Source organism: Erithacus rubecula, assembly GCF_903797595.1.
Source record: "Erithacus rubecula genome assembly, chromosome: 14".
In the NCBI taxonomy this organism is placed as follows: Eukaryota; Metazoa; Chordata; class Aves; order Passeriformes; family Muscicapidae; genus Erithacus; species Erithacus rubecula.
The window spans coordinates 7,486,060-7,508,057 of record NC_136666.1 but is presented as its reverse complement, the minus strand read 5'-3'; the positions used below and the strand labels follow the sequence as shown (position 1 = coordinate 7,508,057).

At 47.7% G+C, this 21,998-nt stretch overlaps 1 protein-coding gene across 8 annotated transcripts in view; it reads left to right on the top strand.

Moving 5' to 3' along the window:
* CHD2 (chromodomain helicase DNA binding protein 2) overlaps positions 1-20,028 on the top strand; it is an 87,052-nt gene extending 67,024 nt beyond the window's left edge. For all 8 annotated transcript variants that reach the window (XM_079318160.1, XM_079318161.1, XM_079318159.1 and 5 more), the window contains 19 exons: positions 560-709; positions 1,303-1,451; positions 1,953-2,049; positions 2,801-2,893; positions 3,373-3,546; positions 4,407-4,582; positions 6,044-6,085; positions 7,048-7,187; positions 7,875-8,013; positions 8,152-8,302; positions 9,573-9,695; positions 10,005-10,133; positions 10,866-11,006; positions 12,162-12,296; positions 13,350-13,528; positions 14,078-14,177; positions 14,623-14,839; positions 15,636-15,885; positions 17,118-20,028. In XM_079318160.1, the coding sequence (XP_079174286.1) occupies positions 560-709; positions 1,303-1,451; positions 1,953-2,049; positions 2,801-2,893; positions 3,373-3,546; positions 4,407-4,582; positions 6,044-6,085; positions 7,048-7,187; positions 7,875-8,013; positions 8,152-8,302; positions 9,573-9,695; positions 10,005-10,133; positions 10,866-11,006; positions 12,162-12,296; positions 13,350-13,528; positions 14,078-14,177; positions 14,623-14,839; positions 15,636-15,885; positions 17,118-17,451 (2,919 nt within the window). In that variant the 3' untranslated portion in view covers positions 17,452-20,028. The remainder of the gene's footprint in view (positions 1-559; positions 710-1,302; positions 1,452-1,952; positions 2,050-2,800; positions 2,894-3,372; positions 3,547-4,406; positions 4,583-6,043; positions 6,086-7,047; positions 7,188-7,874; positions 8,014-8,151; positions 8,303-9,572; positions 9,696-10,004; positions 10,134-10,865; positions 11,007-12,161; positions 12,297-13,349; positions 13,529-14,077; positions 14,178-14,622; positions 14,840-15,635; positions 15,886-17,117) is intronic.
* The last annotated feature ends 1,970 nt before the right edge of the window (positions 20,029-21,998 follow it).

Sequence of the window (21,998 nt, the reverse complement as noted above, 5' to 3'; positions counted from 1 at the left end):
TTGTGAGAGATCATGGTTGTAGGAAAGTTAACAAGAGTAAGTGTGAGGGGGAAGGAGTAATAATGACCAAAGAACCTACCCTTTTCCCTGTCCTGAGGACATCCACAGGGACTCAAGCATCTTGGCTCTAACCTGGCACAGTCTGTTTGTTGCTGATCTCACTCCTAACAGGATTCAGGCAACAAAAAGCAGGTTTTTGCCTGCTGCCTTTGTAGGAGTCTGGTGGGCAATGTGGTCTGACCTTCAGAAGTGAGTCCAAGGAACCCTTGCCTTGAGCTGCTTGTTTGATTCATATTGATATTGATTCATGCCTGGAGTAGCACATCCTTCACCTGGGCCAACACTGCCTCACCCTGGGTCTGAACTTAAAAGACTGGTGCTGCTCAGCCTGCATGAACAGGGTATATAGGAAGGGAATCCTTTCTTTGCTTTAAGAAGAATAAGTGTAACAGAGCCTTCCCTCCATTTCCTTTTACAGCTTTTGAGTCGCCATTGCTATTTTATGCCCACAGTTACAAGCTGCTTAACTCATGGATGCTTTTTATTTTTTCATTTCCAGGACTTCTGTTTCTTGTTGTCCACACGAGCTGGAGGGCTGGGAATTAATTTGGCCTCTGCTGATACTGTTGTTATCTTTGACTCGGACTGGAACCCCCAGAATGATCTTCAGGCTCAGGCCCGAGCCCATCGGATTGGACAAAAGAAGCAGGTCAGAGGAGCTGCCTGGTTCTTTTCACTGTGCCTTCAGTGTGTGCCTCTAAACGTCCTCTCACCTCCCCACAGCTTCTGAAAACATGGGCTTTTTGTCCAAGTCCTTGCTCCAGAGAGTGCTGCCCCAGGGATTCTCATTTAAAAAGCAGGAGACAAAAAACAGCCTAGGTGCCAAGTCTTTCTGTTGGTTTTGAGCAAACCCAGCACTCAGCCCGTGGCACTGCACTTCTCAGCCTAGTCCTAGTGGACTCTGTTCTTTCTTCCCCTGAAAAACATAAAAAAGTAGAACATCTACCTTTATTGGGGGTTATTAGATATATAAAAGCTAGTTTGATGCTAGTTTGAATTTAGGGTGATTGTTTCAGAAGATTTTTACTCTGTGCTTAGGCACACTGTAGGATCTGGGTTAACCATCCTGATTTTGGCTGGATCTCCTGAGGTACAGAGAGAATGTGCTTGTTTTTCTTCTGGAATAGCACATCTGTACATGAAGAGACAGTGTCAGCAGCCCAGTGAAAACAGCTGAGGGATGCACTGCACTATCAGCAGAGCCTGTCCAGGAAATAGCTGTGCTCTCTTTTTGCCTCTCAGGTGAATATTTACCGCCTGGTCACAAAGGGGACAGTGGAGGAGGAGATCATTGAGAGAGCCAAGAAGAAAATGGTGCTGGATCATTTGGTGATCCAGCGTATGGACACCACTGGCCGGACTGTGCTGGACAACAACTCCGGGAGATCCAAGTAGGTGACTGTGTCAGAAATGGCTGGAACATGTGGCATAACCAGCTTTGCCTGCTGGCATTTCCCAGTATTTATTTGGTAGGGTACAGGGCAGAAGGCTAATAAATAATGGCAGTTTCCGCTGATTTGGCTTCTGCAGCCATTAATTTGGACACTTAAGATAAAGATGATCAGAAATTTAAAACTAGTTTTAGGGCACTACTTGTTTTTGTTTCTGTCTTCCACCCTGAGATCATCTGGTCTGAGGGAACCTGGCTGAGGAACAGCTGCATTTTGGCAGTGACCTCAGATTATCTTCATTTTCCCCAGTAGATGGAGGTGGTTCCCATTGGAGTCTCTGTCTGTGCTAGAGCAGGAAAGAGATTAATAACAAAGCTTTTTATAGTGCTGGGTAGAAAATTAATTCCTTGCTTCAATTAGGAAAAGCTTTGGTATGGTTTTGTTCTGCAGCAGTTCTGACTGAACAGCTCAAAACACCTTTTCCTTCTCTTGTTCTTGCAGCTCAAATCCCTTCAACAAGGAGGAGCTGACAGCTATTTTGAAGTTTGGAGCTGAAGATCTTTTCAAGGAGCTTGAAGGGGAAGAGTCAGAGCCTCAGGTAGTTTGAGATTGAAATCACATAGCAGTCTGTAGGGCTCTCCAGGTCTGCAAGAGGGACTGTGTGGTTGCTTCTGCCTTGTTCTTGCCCTGTGCATGAGGGCAGGTTGGTGAACTGGACATGTGGGAGTCTGGAGAAGCTGAAAGCAGGATCTGGAATTGGGGGATCATGGGTTGAGGAGAGCCTTGTTGTTGGGGATTAAATAGTAGTGGTCAGCCAGGGACCATTGCCTTGCTCACCAAAGCAAATCCCTTGCCTCCTGAGGATTATTAGCTAATGACAGCACAGGCTGCTGCAGGCTCCTCTCCCTGCCTCTTCTGAGCACTTTTCAGCATTCTCTTTTGGTGGTTCTGAGTGAGGCAGGAGTCAGCACAGTGCAGTGAACAGCTTGCTCTCTCCTGCCTCAGTGCAACATTGCTTGACAGTTTAGCATGGAGTGTTTTGACCAATTCTCTTAATGGCCCAAGCAGCAGAGCTTCTCCCCAGGGAAACAGTCAACAGTTCATGCATCTCACTGCCTGGAAATATTCCCCACTGTTCAGCCTTGATGGTCCTTTCCTTCTGTTCTGTCACCTTATTTGTACTTTGTTTTACCACTTGAGACAGTTCATCCCAGCCCTCTGGGATGACACCCTGCAGATATTTACACTTTATTTAGCTCATATCAGCACACGAGTCTGTTCTCAAAGCCTCTTACTCCCCACTGTGCCTGGCACCCTCCACTTTATCCCTCCTTGTCCCTGGCTGGCAGGAGATGGACATCGATGAGATTCTGCGTCTGGCCGAAACGCGGGAGAATGAGGTGTCCACCAGTGCCACCGACGAGCTGCTCTCACAGTTCAAGGTAGGGACCCCCAGGCTCTGCACTGGGCTCTGGGACTGTGCTCCCCACACCCTGCCAGGCTGGTGAGGTCAGTAACAGGCAGGAACACCTCGGGGAGATCACAGAGTCACAAAATGATTTGGGTTGGAAGGGAACTTAAAGATCATCTAGTTCCAATCTCCCTGATGTAGGTATTAATTTCATTTCAAGAAAGTGGTTTTGAAGGCTGTGAATAAAATGTAGAATTTACCAAATTTGGAAACAAACCCAATAATTTACAAATACTCAGCAGTACTTCTTAAACTGCACGTACTTCCTCAAAAGCTGTTAGTCCAAAGACGTGGCAAGAAGCCAGGAATATAGTGACATAGGGATCAATTATGAAGGAGTTATGGAAGTGTTGGCAGAATTCCTATGGAGAAGGAGTTGAGGCTTAGCAGACAGCTCTGGGGTGTTCCTGCCAGGGGAGGGAATTGCTAAAACTCCTTTGCTTGTAAAAGGTTGCCAACTTTGCAACCATGGAAGAGGAAGAGACAGAGCTGGATGAGAGATCCCAGAAAGACTGGGATGATATCATTCCAGAAGAGCAGAGGAAAAAGGTGGAAGAGGAAGAAAGGCAGAAAGAATTGGAGGAAATCTACATGCTGCCTCGAATCCGGAGCTCAACTAAAAAGGTACAGCCCATCTTGAGGGGATGAGAGGCTGGAGGAGAGAGCTGGCAAAGAGAATGCTCAGGGGAAGCCTCCTTGCCTTCTGAGCATCTTTCCCTCCTCCAAAGTTGGTTGGGAATAAAGTACAGTGACCTCTTGTTGGCACTGTGCACTGGACCTATGGCTTGGGGTGCAGCATGAGGGCCCAGACTGGACTTGGTGTGACTCATCTCACCTTAGCAGACAAAATACAAAGAATCTGTAGTGACCACAAAGCAAAGTATCCAACTGTACTGGATTTTGCTGCAGATTTTGCCGTTTTTTGGCTGTCTCTTTTCCTTGGGCTCTCTAGCTCCCTGGGTGGCTCTTGCCTAAACCTGGAGCCTGAGGAGCAAAAGAGATGGTGTGGTCCCAGGTTCTTCTTTAGGATGGGATCTACCCCAATCCAAAAGAAAGCTGACTGTGCAAGGATGCTCTGCTGGGACATGGGACTTCAGGGGTGAGCTGGGGAAAAACATAAAGGATGTCATCTTGGATGAATCCAGATTAATTTCTGAGGTGTCCTGGTTTTCAAAACAGTCTAAGGGACTGTGGCAAAAAACCCCCTGAAAATCAATATTTTAACATCTCGTAGTATATCAAAATGCAATTGTGAAATTGGTGGCTATAAAAGCAGGATGACCACCACAGCCTCAGCCAGCTGGGAGCTGCAGGGGTGTGCAGCTGCTCTGGGTTGGTGACATGGGCCCCTGCATCTTCAGGAATGGATGCTCAGGTGTTCTACAGTCCATTAAATAGTGCCAGTGCACAGAGGGACAGAAAAGGCTGCTAGCTGATTAGATGAGCAGTTGCTGACTGTACTGCTGTTTCTCTGGTCCCTGCAGGCTCAGACAAATGACAGTGAATCTGATGCAGAGACCAAGAGAAGGCTTCAGAGATCATCTGGGTCGGAGAGCGAGACCGACGATACCGACGACGAGAAGAGACCGAAGCGCAGGGGACGCCCTCGGAGTGTCAGAAAGGACACTGTGGAGGGGTTTACTGATGCTGAAATCAGGAGGTCAGTGCTGGGCACAAGAGACAGGTCAGGAAACAAATATAGAAATCCCATGCAGGTGGAGAAAATCCCAGATTAGTCCAGGACGTGTTCACCTGTAAGCACATCAGTGGTTAGGCAGAGCTGGTTCTCTGGCACAGCTTCTGCACCTTTATATAATTCAGTTTGATCCCAGCTGATGACCTTAACACTCAGGTCAGTGCAAAATGGACTGGATTGTCTTTAGTCAGGTTACAGTGAAGCTGGTACCTTCCTGAAATTAGTCTGTGCTGTAACTGCCCTTTGTGGGCCAAGTGGGTTGAGCTAATGCCATATAACATGTGAGGTCTTAGGTGCCATGAGCTGCAGAGCTGGAGAAGCCAAGGGCTCTGACCTTCCTGACATTTTTCTGGCAGTCATCCTGCTGATGTAAGCTCTCAGTGAAAGGCTGGCTCTGACAAAATGACCTCATGAATGAGGTCATTCATGGTCCTGTTGATCCGAGTGGTTGTGTGTCAGTCTCTGATGTCAGCTGGGGACTGAATTTCAAAACATTGTTTTCTTCTCCTATCTTATAATTCTTGAGTCTTTCCCAGAGGTCTTTGTCTTACAGCTCTATCCAGATGGTCAGCCAAAGATGGAAGAGAGGGAGTTATGAGTTTTCCTTAACTCTTTCTATATCTGAGCTGCTATATTTTTAAACCTGACATATCAGAGTTTCTGGGCTATGATAGCTGCCCCATAACCATCTGAAACCATAGAGCAGGAAGGACATGTTACAATATGCAATACAAGAGCCATTTAGGTTATTGTGATGTAGCAGGAAGTGGCTGAAAGAATACAAAATGAAAAAAAGAAGGCAAAGAATTAACACATTTTAAAAATAACCTGTAGTTGTAGCCTTGTGTCTACTCCCAGCTCAAGGCAATGTTTGATTGCAGCAACTCTTGCCCTAAAGTTGTGTTAGCCACAGCAGGGATTTTCACAATAAAAATAAGACATGAAAATAAATAGCAAACCTTGTCTGCAAACCTCTGTGATCAATTGAACCACATTTGGCTCTTCTGTGATGGGTTGCTACATTTACAGCCCGAGCTTTAAAATTACTAATGACATTGATTTAATGCCTCTTTTCTTCCTGGAAAAATGAAGTTAATAATTACCAACATGTTGTGAGCCAATGCTTTCTTCTGTTTCTTTTTTTGCCCTACAGTTACCACTCTTCTCTTTTTTTTTCCCCCTCATCTGTCAAACACTCAGCATTCATAATAATGTTGTGTTCTTCTTCAGCCAAGGTCACAAAACTCTTTGTGGGGGCTAATGGATGAGGCTTCCTAGTGCTGAGGGATGCTGAGCTGATCAGTGGGGAATGCAAGGGTGATAATGTGACAGGCTGTAATTAATATATTCAAGCATATTTCTGATATTGGACCTACTTTTTATGGCAGTTAATTTAGGTTTTTTTATATTTTTTTCCCTCCTTAGGTTTATCAAGGCTTACAAGAAGTTTGGATTGCCTCTTGAACGGTGAGTCCCAGCCTGGCCCTGCTCCAGAGGGGAATCATGGAGGCACATTGTGCCTGTGAGCACAGCCAGGCACACACTGCTCTGGGTGTTTGACACAACCTCCACTGACAGCACCAGCCTTTCTGCCCTGCCATCAGACCCCAAGCACTGCTGTGCAGTCCCTGGTGTCTCTGTTGATGGGCACTGATGAATGCTGGCTAAAAACCAGCTGGAGCAGCTGTGGCACCAGGCTGTGACACAGCAGTGTCCTGCTGGCACAGTCTGCCCCTTGGGGCATCCCCACTCTGCCCAGAAAGGAGAGGGAGCAGCTGTCAGAGCAGAAAATGCTACCCAAAATGCTTGCCAAGCTTCTCTGTGCACATCAGCCTCAGGGCTGAATTCGGAGCATCTTTCCATCCTCTATCCCTCCTGAAGGGAAGCAAAGAGAGGCACAGTCCTCAAACATGGATCTGCAGAGCCCTGGCCCTGTGCTGGCTCTGGAAAGGTCTCAGGGCTGAGGCAGAGTTCCCTGAATGTATTTATTGTAGTTCAGTGCTTTTTCAGCTGGTTCTACTCTTCTGGTGTGAAACACAAGGCCTGTGTGTGAGTCTTGATGTTGCTGACTTCAGGCAGGCAAAAGGGACAGCAGATGGCAGCTTTGGACCATCAAATGGAGTTAATGTGGAGCTGGAAAAGCCTGAGGGAATACTGGACAGTCATGGAGGGTCCCTGTTGTCCCCCAGATGAGATAGTTCTCACCTTTGCTTTGGTACTAAAAAATCCAGAGGATTGGATCAGTTTTTCTACATCTGCACTCTAGCTGTTAGACCAAAGACAAGACAAAACCTGGGTTGTTTCCTGCACAAACTCAACTCGTGCACATTTCATACATTCATATTTGTAGAGCACTGAGTGAAACAATTGAATAGGAAGTGACTGAGAGAAGATGAGCTGTATCAAACACAGACTCTCCCATTTCCCAGGTTGGAGTGCATTGCCCGGGATGCTGAGCTGGTGGATAAGTCTGTGGCTGACCTGAAGCGGCTAGGGGAGCTCATCCACAACAGCTGTGTGTCAGCAATGCAGGAATATGAGGAGCAGCTGAAGGAAAATCCAGCAGAAGGTAGGCTGTGTGCTGCTGTTAGGATTGTTTTGGGAATGTTCCATGGTGCTTGTGAGGGAGCCATTCCCATGCTGGACAGGGAGGCCACATTGTGACTGAGAAGCAATGAACAAGAACACACTTAAACCACCCCATCTCTGCCAGGCAGCTCTCACCCACTGAGAGGAGCCCCTGAGCTTTCTGTCAGACTGGACACTGCCATTGGGTCTGTCAGCTTCTGCTGGACATGAGTTTTTGTGTGGAGAGGATGAAGTGACCAGGGCCACAAAGCAAAGCAGATCTTATTTTAGCTGCTCCTAGGACTGGAAATCAAACTGATGCTGTGTACTCCATGCTAAAGCTGGATCCAGAGCTGGAATCACCACCCACTCTCTGTCTGGCTGTTCTTTGCTGTTTGTTTGGACATACAGAGTCAGGGATGGATTTCCTGCTGGGTCTCTGCCTGTTGCAGCTGACCAAGACTGCAGAATCAACAGCTCCAGTATACTTAGAAGTATTTTTAAGAAAATGATACTGGGAGGTGTTTAAATTGCATATCTAATTGAGTGAGTGGAAGAAAACTTATATTTTGGGCCTTATGTTTAAATAAGATATTGCAGGCAAGGTCTTGATCATTGTGAAGCCATTTTACAGAGATGCTTCTTTCTGTAAGAGTTCTCTCAATTGCTGTGTTTTATTGCTGAATAGGGAAGGGACCTGGGAAGAGACGAGGTCCTACCATCAAGATTTCTGGTGTCCAAGTCAACGTGAAATCCATCATCCAGCATGAAGAGGAGTTTGAAATGCTGCACAAATCCATCCCCTCGGACCCAGAGGAAAGGAAGAAGTGAGTTTGGCTAAGTAGGCGGTGCAGAAGGAGGCTCAGGGAGTTTGGATTTTGTAGTGGAAAGGGAATAGCCTGGATGTGTGGATTTGCTTTGTCCTCCACAGCATTAAAAGTAGCTCGTGTTTGAAATGCCTTTAGGTACCGCCTGACGTGCCGTGTCAAAGCTGCTCATTTTGATGTAGACTGGGGAGTGGAGGAGGATTCTCGCTTGTTAGTGGGAATTTACGAGCATGGTTATGGAAACTGGGAGCTAATTAAAACAGACCCGGAGTTGAAGTTGTCTGATAAGGTAGGTCCCTTTGCTTGGTGCTTCCATTGGGTCCATTGCAGTGCTCTTAGCAAACGTGCCTCATTCACTCCAGAAACAGATGTTTGTGCTTGTAACTACTCCAAAAACCATGATAAATAATAATGAGGACAACTGACCTTCGTGGAATGTTGCATGCTCGATGGAAAAAGCAGAGTTGTGTCATTTGCTGGGCAGTGCCAGGTGAACCACACTGAAATGATGCAGGCAGGAAATGGCAGTGCTGACATGTGTGGTTCTGTGCACAGCATAGAAGAGGCTGTGATGTGATGTTTCCTTGAGCATCTCACAAGAAGCTGAGTGTGAATTTCTGAGTGGAAATAATTTTTCACAGATTTGACACTGCTTATGTCAAGGCTGGTCCGTGTTAGCTTTGAGGGTATGGTTACAGGACTGGGAAAGGCAGCACAGCCAGCTGGAAAGCCTCCATCTAGCTGTTCCTCAGTCATCCCCACAAGAACAGTATACAGGCACCATGTTGAAATGATCTGGGTTAAAAATAATCCACCATCCCTTGTGTCAGTGTGGTGGAAAGAGTGTGGAAACTGCAGCACAGGGCTGAGGAGCACTGGGAATCTCCACAGCAGCTTTGCTGCCAGCATGCAGCTTTGCTGTGACATCCCTGCTGGGGCTTCTAGCAAAGATCAGCCTCTGCCTCAGAGCCCTGCATGTGTGGAGCTCACAAAGGCATTTTGCAATGGGAACAGCTGCCTGGGACATGCCACCCATTTTCCAGTAAAGTATCAAGCAAACCTAGCTGGCAAGCTGAGATATTTCCTCCACAAAGTGTCACCTTTCAGCCTTGTTTTCCACTAAAAATTGTGCATCTGTGCCCTGCTGTAGCAATGTCTCAGGTTACCAGAGTGACTGGGCTGCTGTGACCAAGCTGTCACAAACAAATCTGATGTGTCAAGGCCAGTGGACTCAGTTTTGCAACTCCAGGTCCCAAATATAACTTGTAAAGGATTTTTTTTCCTTCAAGAGAACTTAACAAGTTTGCAAGGCTTAGCAAGCCTTGGGATCCTTTAATTTGTGCAGTATTCCAAGGGGAGGGATGCCTGCTTGCTAGGAGCTTTGCCTTTGGCCAGACAGGGACAGTCTGAGAGGGGGAAAGAAGGCTTGGGCCTTCTTGTTCCCCCAGAAGGTGCATCATCCTTGCTGGGTCTGGAAAGGCTGCTGCTAATGTGTAAATCTGTTGTCAAGCTTTGTGCACATGAGTATATATATTTTTTTTCTTTCTGCTTTATCAAAGATCCTGCCTGTTGAGACTGATAAGAAACCTCAGGGAAAACAGCTTCAGACCCGAGTTGATTATCTACTGAAACTGCTGAAAAAAGATCTGGACAAGAAGGAAAACATGAAAGATGGGGAAGAGGTGAGATATGGCTGCTTGTTTCTGGGGGTTTCAAGGGGAGACACCCTGTGTTCCCAAGTCACCAGACATCATTTCTGTGAAGGAGTATGGACTTGTCTATTATCTGATTGCACTGTGATATTTTTCATTTAAATGATAATTAATAAGGGGCAGGTTATTACTGCACTTACTAAAGGATTTGGGCTCATCAGGCTTCCTGGCAGCCTGCAGGACCTGCCACTGTTTGCACAATGTTCAGGAGATGGGAAATGTCCTCAGGAAGTAGCTGTAGCTATTTGCTTTCCCTGAGTTGTTCTGTGTTTTTACCAGGGCAAGCTAAAGAAGAGGAAACCACGAGTAAAGAAAGAGAACAAGGCTCCCAAAGTCAAGGATGAGCATGGGAATGAACTCTCCTCTCCTCGGCACTCAGACAACCAGTCAGAAGAAGGTGAAGTCAAGGTGAGTCAGCCTTGGTGAACAGTGCCTTTTCCAGGTTTCCTTGGGCTGTGCTGTGACTGCCCAAACTCACCCTGAGAAGCATTCCCAGCAAAGACCCTGGGAGTCAGAGGCACCAAGAGCAAATTCCCACAGGATTGCAAACTCACAAAACCACCCATACAAGAAATACCTTTCCCACCTATTCTTTTAGGTCAGTGCTTTAAGGGATTTGGGGCATCCCCAAATGGCCACAAACATGCACATATTGACTCAGGGGAAAGGTTGTCTCAGGACAAAGCCTGTTGCCCTTATAAAGGAGAGAAAGAAGAATTGTTTCCCTCTCCTTTTGGGCACGTCAGCCCGTGGTGAAGCTGGAATTTAGCAAGGTCATGCTGTTACTTAGAAAATGTTCAGTCTTTGAGTGGTTTGGCTTGCAGTGTGAAGCTTTTTGTTCGTGTGCTGATCAGTATCTACCTCAGGGGCTGAGTGTTCTGGAGCACAGCTGGCACAGGAGAGCAGGGCTGCTCTGCAGCTTGCCAGCTTGTCACAGAGTGGGGCTGCTCTGGTTTTCTTACCCTTCTGTCACGTTTGGGGGGATGGCAGCTGCTTGAGCAGGGCTCGCTGTCTGCTTAAAGAGGTGTGAGGGTAAATCTGGATGGACCTCAAAAGCTGCCTGTGTTTTAAGGATGTTTTATGGAAGAAAATGTACATGAGGTGAAGGACTCAAACTTTGTGCTGTGACTGATGTTCTAGGAGGATGGCTTGGACAAGAGCCCAGTGAAAAAGAAACAAAAGAAGAAAGAGAACAAAGAGAACAAGGAAAAACAGACATCCTCGAAGAAAGAAAAGGAAAGCGATAAAGAGAAAAAGAAGACAAAAGACAAGAAAGAGAAGGTATGTGGAACTTTCAAGAGCAGCTTGGCAGGGAAGTCCCTGAGCAGGACAGACTGTAAGACTTAAGATTCAAAAGGCCCTGTGTGAAGAGACATCAGTGAAGCACTGTGGGGTGAGGGGCTATCCCTTTTTCAGCCCTTCTTAATTGCCATAAAAAGCAGAAAAGACGATATATGTCCTAAAGCCTCATGGAATGTGACCAAAACGGAAGAGATTTTGTCAGGCTGCCTTTAAAGTACAGCTGTCCTTGTGACATGGATATGGCCACAGAGCTGATGTTAAGGAAGAGCAGGGGAAGAGCCTGGAGCACTCAGATCAAAGTTCTGTCCAGTTGTGATTTATCACAGGCTTGGCAGCTCCTTGTCTGTATTCCCCTTTAATTTAAACTCACCCAAATGACCCAAGTGTCCACACCATCAAGACTGTAAGTTGTCATTGTCACTGTTCAGGACTCAACAGAATGAGTGTTTCAACATCACTGGTATGCTGGAGACTCAAATGTCTCTTGAATTTTGGGTACAACTGCCCTGAGGCTGGGTGCAAATTGGAAGGGGGGTAAAAGCTTCCATGATAATGACCTGAAGTACCTGTCCAAGGAGCAGGTATGTACTACATGCCCAGTGTGTTTTGACACTGAGGTCATAAGTGCAAACTAAGAAGTTTTGTTGCCTGTATAAGGAAAAGTTTGCTTTCCAGTGATTTTTTATATGGCTTTGACTGCAAGTAACTCATATAGATAAAAACATACATGAACAGGCCATGATTTGAAAAATGATTTGAAAACTAGTGATATCACATAAAGTTGCAGATCCTTGTAGACATGAGACTACCCTGAGCTCTGTCCTTTGCAAGGGAGAGATACTCTTTGTTTTAACCTCTCTTCCAAGTCTTCACCATTGGTTTCTCCCCATGAGTGTGAATATCGTATTCGTGTCCAAACTGCTGGCTCTGACTTCTCCCTGCTCCCTCAGGGATGATGTAAAGCTAAACAGAGCCATTGCAGCTCAACAGTTGGAGGTTTTGGGAGGAAAGTTGTAGGATCAGTGCCCAGGTTTAGCAACTGCCAGTAACAATAGTGTGGAGGCTGTTAGTTGGGTCACTTGGGATCCTCCATTCTGGCTCTTTGTGTGATGTGTGTAACTTGTCCTTGTAAAGCCTAAAGGTAGCGAGGCCAAATCTGGAAGTAAAGGGAAGAGATCACAAGGTCCCGTCCACATCACTGCAGGGAGCGAGCCAATCCCCATTGGAGAAGATGAGGATGATGATCTGGACCAAGAGACATTCAGCATAGTGAGTATTTTCCTCAGGAGATGGGAGGGCAGTGCCCAGAGCCCAGTGAGGCAGCCAAGGTTTGCTCAGATGTCATCCAAGGATGTGTTGTAGGTGTTGGGGTGTGAACCCCCTCCAAGTGCCCCACTGTGCTGATCTGAGAGCAGGACAGGACAGCCCTGGACAAGAGCTGCCACCAGTGCTACCAGCCTGTCAGCAGAGCATGCACAAGGGCTCTCTGCTTCCCCTGGTGACTTCCCACTGCTCAGCTGGCAGCCCTGGGTTACAGAAGACCCTGCAGCTTTACAGTCCCTCTCCTGTAGAAGACAAGGAGCCACTGAAGCTCTTTCAGGCCAGGAAATGCAGGAGAGCTTTGAGGGTGACCTTGTAGGAGGTGTGGAGCTATGTAAATGCACTCACAGCAAACATGCTCACAAGGCTCACTGTGAAAATTGCCTTTTAGTAAAAGTTGTGGCAGATTCTCCTTGGCTTCTTAAAAGCAGTTCTGTCAATGCAAATCTCTGTATTTGCTGCATGTCCTGTGGGGTTTTTTGTCTTTAACTTTCCTTCTGTGATGCACAAAAGATCCGGCAGGCAGTCAAAAAATCTGTCTGATTTCCTATCTGTGCACTGTGTTGATGTGCCCAGGCTGACAAACATAGTGCTTTCATCTCATGTCTGCCAGTTTTGGTAAAAGCAAGCATTAAAATGACCAGAGATGGGATTGGACAGGATTGAGTTGAGCAGTCTTTCAGGTGAGGTGGCTGGTTCAGTGTGTGGAGGCTTGGATACACTTCCCTGCCTGCCCTGGGATCCATGCAGGGCAGACCATGTGTGGTTACTGATTGCAAAGAAAATTGTTCCCCCCTAAAAAGCAGGGGCAGTAGAGGTGGGGAGACTCTTGGCTTTTACTGATTATTGTCTGTAGCTTGTCTAACAACCTGCTATTTAATAGCAGATTTCTCCTTACCTAATGGGCAGATAAAGCCAAACGAGCTTCTTTTTGATTAGCAGGGCAATGACGTAGAGCCCTCTGCCAAATTTTAACTTTCTCCTCTCTATTGCTCTTTCAAGTGCAAGGAAAGGATGAGACCAGTCAAAAAAGCACTGAAGCAACTTGATAAGCCTGATAAGGGCCTGACAGTTCAGGAACAGCTGGAGCACACGCGCAACTGCCTCCTAAAAATCGGTGATCGCATCTCTGAGTGCCTTAAAGCCTACACTGACCAGGATCACATCAAGCTATGGAGAAGGTGAGGGAGCATTTTGTTTTCCTTAGCTGCTCTAGGATATTTTGAAATGGTAGTCAGAGCTGCTGGTTTTTTTTGTGAATGGATGTGCCATTTGTGTCTTACTTAATCTTGTCTTTCCTGGTCCACTTAATCTACAAAATGACAGAATTATGGAATGGTTTGGGTTGGGAGGGACCTTAAAAATCACCCAGTTCCAAATGTCTGCCATGAGCAAGGACATAATTCACTAAAACAGGTTGCTGAGAGCCCCATTCATCCTGAACCTTGAACACTTCCAGGGATGGTCTTCCATGACCAGTTCCAGGCAAGTGTTTTGTCTTCAAGTTGTCCTGGTTTCATTAAAATTGACTTCAAAGCTAAATCACATAAACCACTGCAAACCTCTTTATTTTACTTGGAAGAACATGGTTCCAGCCCTCCTGATCATCCTGTCCTGAGCTGAGACTGTTTTCCAGAGAGGGTAGAATGAATCTGATGTTGGTTTGGAAGCTGTGTTAGCAGTTAAACTGCTGCTGTAGCACTTAACAGAAAATGTTCCTGTCCTTCTAGGAACCTATGGATATTTGTGTCAAAATTTACAGAATTTGATGCCAGAAAACTACACAAACTCTACAAGATGGCTCATAAGAAAAGATCACAGGAAGAGGAGGTGAGAGCTGAATTGTTTTCCCTTTGATTTCTGTCCTTAAAAGTTGCTGCACTGGAAGTACCAATTCTTTCTGCCTCTTACCATGGGTGTTCTTTGTTGTTGGCAGTGTGTGATTTTCTCAATATCTAAACAGTCTGATTGCATTTGCCTTCTTTTTCATGTGGCATTTCTGGCCACTTTGTCCTGGCTGTTGTGACCAAGCAAAAGCATTGTTTGGTGTGGCATGTGATGTTCAGCTGCCCTGTGGAGTGAAAAGCCTGGGCGTGCTGCCCTGTGGAGATCAGGTGTAGAAGCAGAGCTGCCAAACCGTGCCTGTCCTCCACCCCGTTTGTGCCGTTCTTTTGCACAGAGGAAAATTCAGAGCCTGGCAGAGGAGGCCATTGCTCACAATCAGGGTGTTGTGGTGGGAGAGCAGCTGAGCTGTATCCTGTGCTCCACCTTGCAGGAGCAGAAGAAGAAGGAGGACATGTCCAGCATGAAGAAACCGTTCCGCCCAGAGCCCTCGGGCTCCAGCCGCGATTCCGTCATGTCCCAGTCTCACGTGCCTCACAATCCTCACTCCCAGAAGATGCACATGCCCCCCTCCCACACCCAGCAGCAGATGCACGGGCACCCACGGGACAACTACGGCCACCCCAACAAGAGACACTTCAGCAACACAGGTGAGCGCTGCCGAGCCAGGAGAAACCTTCCCTTCCGCCCTAATGCTCCTGGACACAAACCCCTCTGGGACTTGTGGCTGCTCAGGTTTAAAGGTGGTGGTGATGCCTTGGGTTTTAGCTTTTATATTTTTTAGAATCTCTGTTGCTTAGTGTGTAACTCTGAAACATCATGTTAGGTGTCAGTAAGTTCTCTTCACAGGGTAGTTAGACAAAATAATTCCTTTCTAGCTAGAGAATCAATGTCACCCGTTACCCAAAAAGCAGAAACAACAGTGAGGAAAAGGGGGCAAGCCAGGGGGCTGAGAATTCATAGCCTGGGGCTGTGGCTGGGCAATTAACCCCAATATGTAGATGAACCAAAACTTATAAAAGTGTAAAACTCATGACCAGGATCCATCTTGTATTTGATGTGGGTGTAGCCCTGGTTGGGCCTTTGCACTGCCCAAGGTGCATCTTTTCAATAAATACCTATTTTATTCCTTTTTCTCTGCCTAGTCTCTGTTCCAGGTCAGCCTTTCCAGACAGCAGTTTGGTAGAATATACAATACCACTTTACTTACTGCTGGGCTGGGAAACATGGTGATGTAGTGAGGAAAAGAATGTCAGAATGGGACAGAATAGCATTTGAGAGGATGATAAAGAAGTAGTAATAAAGAAATTTGAATAATAATATTGGGCCCACATATTTCAGGGAGGAGAAAGTCAAAGGGGCATCAGTAGCTATTATTTCTTGGAAAATTGAGGGAAGTAAATGAAAGCATGAGAGAGACTCAGAGGCGCTCTTTGCTCCTGGCAGACCGAGGAGACTGGCAGAGGGATCGAAAGTTCAACTACGGCGGCAACAGCAACCAGATGTGGGGCGGGGAGCGGCACCACCAGTACGAGCAGCACTGGTACAAGGAGCACCACTACGGGGAGCGGCGCTCGCGGGGCGACCCGCACCGCAGCTCCGGCAGCTACCGGCCAAACAACCTGTCCCGCAAACGGCCCTACGAGCAGTACAACAGCGACCGCGAGCACCGCGGACACCGCGACTACTACGACAGGTGGGGCTGCCCTGCTCAGAGACAGGGGAAACGGAGCAAAGGGGAGAGAGGGGAAATGGGGTAAAGGGGAGAGAGGGGAAACGGAGCAAAGGGGAGAGAGGGGAAACGGAGCAAAGGGGAGAGAGGGGAAATGGGGTAAAGGGGAGAGAGGGGAAACGGGGTAAAGGGGAGAGAGAGGGGAAATGGAGTAAAGGGGAGAGAGAGAGGGGAAACGGGGTAAAGGGGAGAGAGAGGGGAAACGGAGCAAAGGGGAGAGAGAGAGGAAATGGAGTAAAGGGGAGAGAGAGGGGAAACAGAGGAAAGGGGAGAGAGAGAGGAAATGGAGTAAAAGGGGAGAGAGGGGAAACGGAGTAAAGGGGAGAGAGAGGGGAAATGGAGTAAAGGGGAGAGAGAGAGAGAGAGAGAAAGGAAACGGAGTAAAAGGGGAGAGAGAGAGAGGAAACAAAGTAAAAGGGGGGAGAGAGAGAAAGGAAACAAAGTAAAAGGGAAGAGAGAGAGAGAGAAAGGAAATGGAGTAAAAGGGGAGAGAGAGAGAGAGAAAGGAAACAGAGTAAAAGGGGAGAGAGAGAGAGGAAACAAAGTAAAAGGGGGGAGAGAGAGAAAGGAAACAAAGTAAAAGGGAAGAGAGAGAGAGAGAGAGAGAGAGAGAAAGGAAACGGAGTAAAAGGGGAGAGAGAGAGAGAAAGGAAATGGAGTAAAAGGGGAGAGAGAGAGAAAGGAAATGGAGTAAAAGGGGGGGACAGAGAGAGAGAGATGGGATATAGCTACCAACAGCTGGGACACATCCTCGTGGCCGTCCAACGAGATGCGTCTTCAGTCGGTTGGGGAGAAAGAGATCTCAAAGTGTCTTTAGGAAAGTCACTTTTTATAGTCCTTTTCCAAAGTGAGTGGTCTCTGGCTGAAAGGTGGGGAGATTTATGGACTATTGTATGTGGAGATCACTGCTCCAAGAAACAGGTGCTGGAACAGGGCGCTATAACCAGTACCCTGCTTGAGAGCAGAGTACCATGGCAAGCTCCAAGCACACCTACAAACAGTCCTTGGCAAGCATCCACATCTGCCAGGCCAGAACTCAGGTCCAGAGTGAGCTGTGGGGTCCTGGGGTCTCAGTCTCTGATGATGGTCGTGAGGCAGATCAGAGAAACTTCAGACCGACTCTGCAGGGGGTGAGCATCACTGGCCACAGAGCCCAGGTTTGGGGAGCTGACCTCCATCTGTTTCTCTCCCCACAGGCACCACCACGACTCCAAACGCCGGCGTTCCGACGATTTCAGGCCTCAGAACTACCACCAGCAGGATTTCCGGAGGATGTCTGACCACCGGCCGCCCATGGGCTACCACGGCCAGGGCCCCTCGGAGCACTACCGCTCCTTCCACACAGACAAACTGGGCGATTACAAACAGCCCCTCCCTCCGGCTCACCCGGCCGTGTCGGACCCTCGCTCGCCCCCCTCTCAGAAATCCCCCCACGACTCCAAGTCACCCCTCGATCACAGGTCACCTCTGGATAGGTCATTGGAACAGAAAAACAATCCAGATTATAACTGGAACATTCGGAAAGCGTGAAGCGACTGGAGGGGGAAGTGCACTCTGAAATACTGGCATTGATGTGACGGTGGCTGCTTTCTCCAAGCCAGCAACGAGAAACTCTGAACATGCTGCTATCATCTGGCTGGGTCAAGGAAGATTTTGGGGGAGTGGGTGGAGGAAGATTTTCCCTAGTTCTTGATTCTGGTTTAGATTCCCATTTCCTTTCCCTTTTTTTTTTACCATTGAACTGTTCTGTCATGGAACCAGCCTTGCTGCCTCGTTCTTGGTTTTGTTTTTGTTTTCCTCAGTCCAATGGACCCAAGGGAATTTTCCCCAGCCAGTATTTCCTCAGAAGGAGAAGGCAGATCGATGCTGCTTAGGATGGTGCAGAAGGCTGTGTGCCTGCTCTGACTTGATGTTACATGACAGATGCTGCTTTGGGGTTGGGGATGGGATTTGTGTGTCACCAGCATGGGGCAAACAAGGAGGGACAGGAAAGTCCCTCAGCAGCCAAACTTGGTTGAAAGAGGCACTTGATGTCCCTGCAGAATGACTCCAAAGGAGCTGGAGCCATGCTGGTGACAATCCATCACTTTCCTGCCCATGTTATCATTTCCATGTCTTTATCCATTTCAAGAAACTGGCTCTGCTTTGATTGCTGTTGTGTCCCCTGCAACAGAAGAGGTGGGGGGATATTCCTCCCATCTCCAGAGCTGGAACTGGCAAATCTTGACTCTCTAGGGGTAAGAGGGAGCTGGGATATGGGAAAAAACTTCCTTAGCAAAGGCTTAGTTCACTTCTAACCCGCAGGAAAGAAATAGGGGTGAGAACAGTATTTCCTCATGGACAGGGCTCATGAATTCATAACAAAACTCTTCTGGCATGGGCAGCTTGGGTGGTCCAGGAACTAACAGATGCTGGCTGGGAGGTGCAGGATCAAAAGATGGCTCTGGAGATCCTGGAACTCCTAATCTTCCTGCCATTAAAGTCTCTGGTCTTTGGGCAAGTCGTTTCTTTCTGTGCTTCACGAAGAGTGATCACAAACCTTTACTGCAACTGAGGGATAACGGATGATAGAACAAAGTGAAATAGCAATCCAGTGATCACTGTTCAGGGAATGGTCACCTTCCTGCTGCCTTTCCAGCAGTCAGCAGAATTGCTGAAAGTACCTGCACTTACAGACCTTTTATTTGTCTAAATTGGAAATGAACCTGAGGACTTAACACCTTGGTGAGCAGGGAAAGAATGAGGAATTCAGGACTGATCTGTAAAGATCCTTGGAGCAAATGTCTTAGAGTCCAGTGTGGCAGAGGGAAAAGCTGTGCTGCCCAGCTCAGTGGACTTCAGGGCAAACCCTCCAAGTATTCAAACCACAGCATTTAATGTAAACCAGCATCTGGCCTGGACACTGGTGTGGTGAGGGTTGTGCACATACTGCTGGCCAGAAGCACTTTGGGTGATTATTTTTCAGGCTGGAGTTCCCTGGAGCCCACAAAGCTCTCCAAGAGCCAGGCTTCCCCCAGCGTGGTGTCTGGGGCTGCATCACCCCCAGAGCTCAGTATTAAAGACCAGGCTGTTCCAGACTCCTGTTTGGTGGGACACAGAAGCTGGGCCTCCTGTTCAGATGCCAGTATTTGACCCTAATAAGCTGTGATATCCCTTCCCCAAAAGGCTGAGGGCAGCTGGGTGTTCAGGGCTGGCTTCCTGACTCCAGCCGATGCCTTGGAAGGCGCATGCAAACTGACACTAAACCCCTCCGTGCAGTGTATCCCTGAACTCTGCTGCCATGGCCCCTCCCCATCATGGGAACTGTTTCCTTCCCCTTTTTGCTTTTGTGTTGCAAGATTTCCACCGAATTCAGGGCAGTTTTGTTTCCTATGGCGCACTTGCTGCCCTGGTCAAGTGTTACACTTGTGTTTACCTGCAGGGCGAGGTGAAGGCAAGTCTTCCACAGTCCCCATGGGAGGTGTGGAGAGAGCACATTTCTGTGGTGTTTCCCACTAAGCCGTGATTGCAGGCTGTGCTATTCAACAAAGGGGTCCTTTCTTTTCAGAGGTATTAGCTTTTAATGTGAAAAGGGAAGCAACCTCGCAGGGGCAAAGAGAATTGCTCTTTTTGTCACGGTGGGAAGTTGGTGCCATACTCGTGTAGCAAAGTCAGTACTGACCAACCAGTGTGAGGGTTGGTGCAGGAAAACTTTGGGTCCCAGCAAGAGGCATTTCCTGTGTCCAGATGTGGGGGTTTCTGCTTATCCCAGGTTCCAGGCACGAGGTTGGTTGGGATTTCCTTCTTGTGCATCAGCAAAAGCTTTATCCATATCCACTGGAGAGCTGTCCCCACTGTCACTTTAGCCTGAAGTCACATTGTGTTCACTCATGGTGGGTGGGTCTCTACCGGGTTTGGCATTAATGAAGCTGGAGAAGGAGATTTGGGAGCAAGTCTTCCCTGAGCACACACAGACACACTTATGCATTTTATGTCCCCTCAGCATAGGGACCATAACCAAACACAATCACGGGGACATGAGTGGGATCAGAGGGGACACATCCACAGCCATAACCTTCCCTGTGGTGTTTGTGTCAGCATCTGGTACAGCTCTTCCTTCTGAACCAGCAGTGGGATTCCCTCCAGCCTCTCTGCAGGAAAAAGCAGTAACTTGCTAGGGTTCCATTAAAAAAAAGGAAAAAAAAAAAAAAAGAAAAAAAGAAAAAAAAAGTGTTTTTCAGCCTGACCTCTTTGGAAATGGTGTAAAGTTTTGAGTTCACACGGTGGAAATCCTGCAGACCAAAATCTGCTGTGGGGACAGGCAATGTGGTCCCAACCAGAATGGACACAGAACCAAGTGCTGAAGTCTTTGTGTGAATGGTTTGTGATCCACACAAAAATATTATTCTGCTTTCACCCATTTCCTCCCCACCTCTGCCTCCCCTCTGGGGAGAGAAGGACTCTTACTGTAAAAATACGGACTTTTAAACCTGTTGACTAAAAACAGTAATTAATATTAATTTATATTTGTGAAAGAAATGCCACTGTCCTAGTGATTTCTGATGTAAATATGTTGTTTATATAGTATGTATGAAATTTTCCTACATTGTAAAACTGCTGTACTTTTGATTCTTGTATATTAAAAAGTGTTACTGAGATTTTCAGCAGGGCCCCAGCGTGGTGTCTCTGGGGGGTCCTGTGGAAGCTCTGGGGGCTGGTTTGGGATGACAGGGCCCTTTCCAGCCAGCATGGATATTTTTGCTGTGCAGGAATAAGCATGTTCTGCTTGGCTGTTTTTACATAGTTTCACAGTCTGTGGTGATAGAGATTTGGAAGCATCTTCAGGTGGGAATTTCCACCTGATCAGAAGGAGCTGTATGTTCTCTAACCCAGAGCCACCAGGATTTCACTGGGATGATACTGATGATTATGTGTTTATCACCTCCACGTTTTATGGATCTCTGAGGATGTGTGAGTTTCTTTTTTACCTTTCCTGGGGAGAATTCCCCTTTCTGTAGGAGAAGGGTTGCTCCTGCTGCATCAGTGAGTTCTCCTCTCTGTCCCCAGCCCCTCCTGGGCAGGATGTGCCTCTCCCCAGGTGGGATGTGATGGCATCCAGGGGCTGCTTTGGTCTTTACCCTCTACTGCTCACACTGAGGCCCACACGACAGGACATGAAGCAGGGATTGGAGCCATTTATCCCAAGTTATAAAAGCTCATTGTAAAAAGCACTTTTCACACCTGTAGCCACTGGGTCCAGCCCTTCCCAGCCTCTCTGCTGCTGAGCCAAGTTTCAGCCAAGAGTGAAATTTCACAGCTGAGTTATATGCTCCTGAAAAATGGATTTCCTAATGGAAAGAGTGACTGGCTGTTAGCCATGGGGCTCAGCTGCAGGGAGGCACAGGGGCTGCAGGGAGCTGGGCTGGGTGTTACATGCCTGGGTGAATCTACCTGAGACCAGTGAATTTTTAATTTTTTTAAAAATTATTTAAGCAGGCAGGTAAGGATGTGGGCACCCTGATGCCATGTGTCTCCCCAGCACAGCTCAGCCTGCCCACCCATATCCACAGCACCACACAGAGAACAGTTCAAACCTAAATTCAATCCTCAAAATGGGTGAGGAAATGAGCCCTTCCCACCTGTCCATGCCAGGCAGGTCTGGTCAGTCCCACAGGAAGGTGTCACCCATCAGGACACGGTCCATGCAAAGCCATGTGCTGGCACAGGACCCCCAGCCCTGCCTGCAGCCCCCCAGGGAGGGGACAGGGCTGTGCTTTGCAGGGGGCAGACCCTCTAGAGGGCAGCCAGCTCACAGGATAAAGCCAGTTTTTGGTGAACATCAACGTTCTGCAGCTGTGGCTGCCCCTGGACAGCCAGTCCTGGCTCACCCCAGCACTCAGATGTGGAGCTCAGAGCCCAAGAGTCAAAGGTCAGGGATGGGCAGTCACAGCCAGAGTGGGGCTGGAAACCCAGCCCAGGCCCCAGGTCATTGCATGGATTCACCCAAATAATGTGTTTTGAGTTGGTGTGAGTGTCCCACCTGCTCTCAGCATCTCCCAGCATGTCTCCAGCTGCTGGGACAATGTGTCCATTCAGAT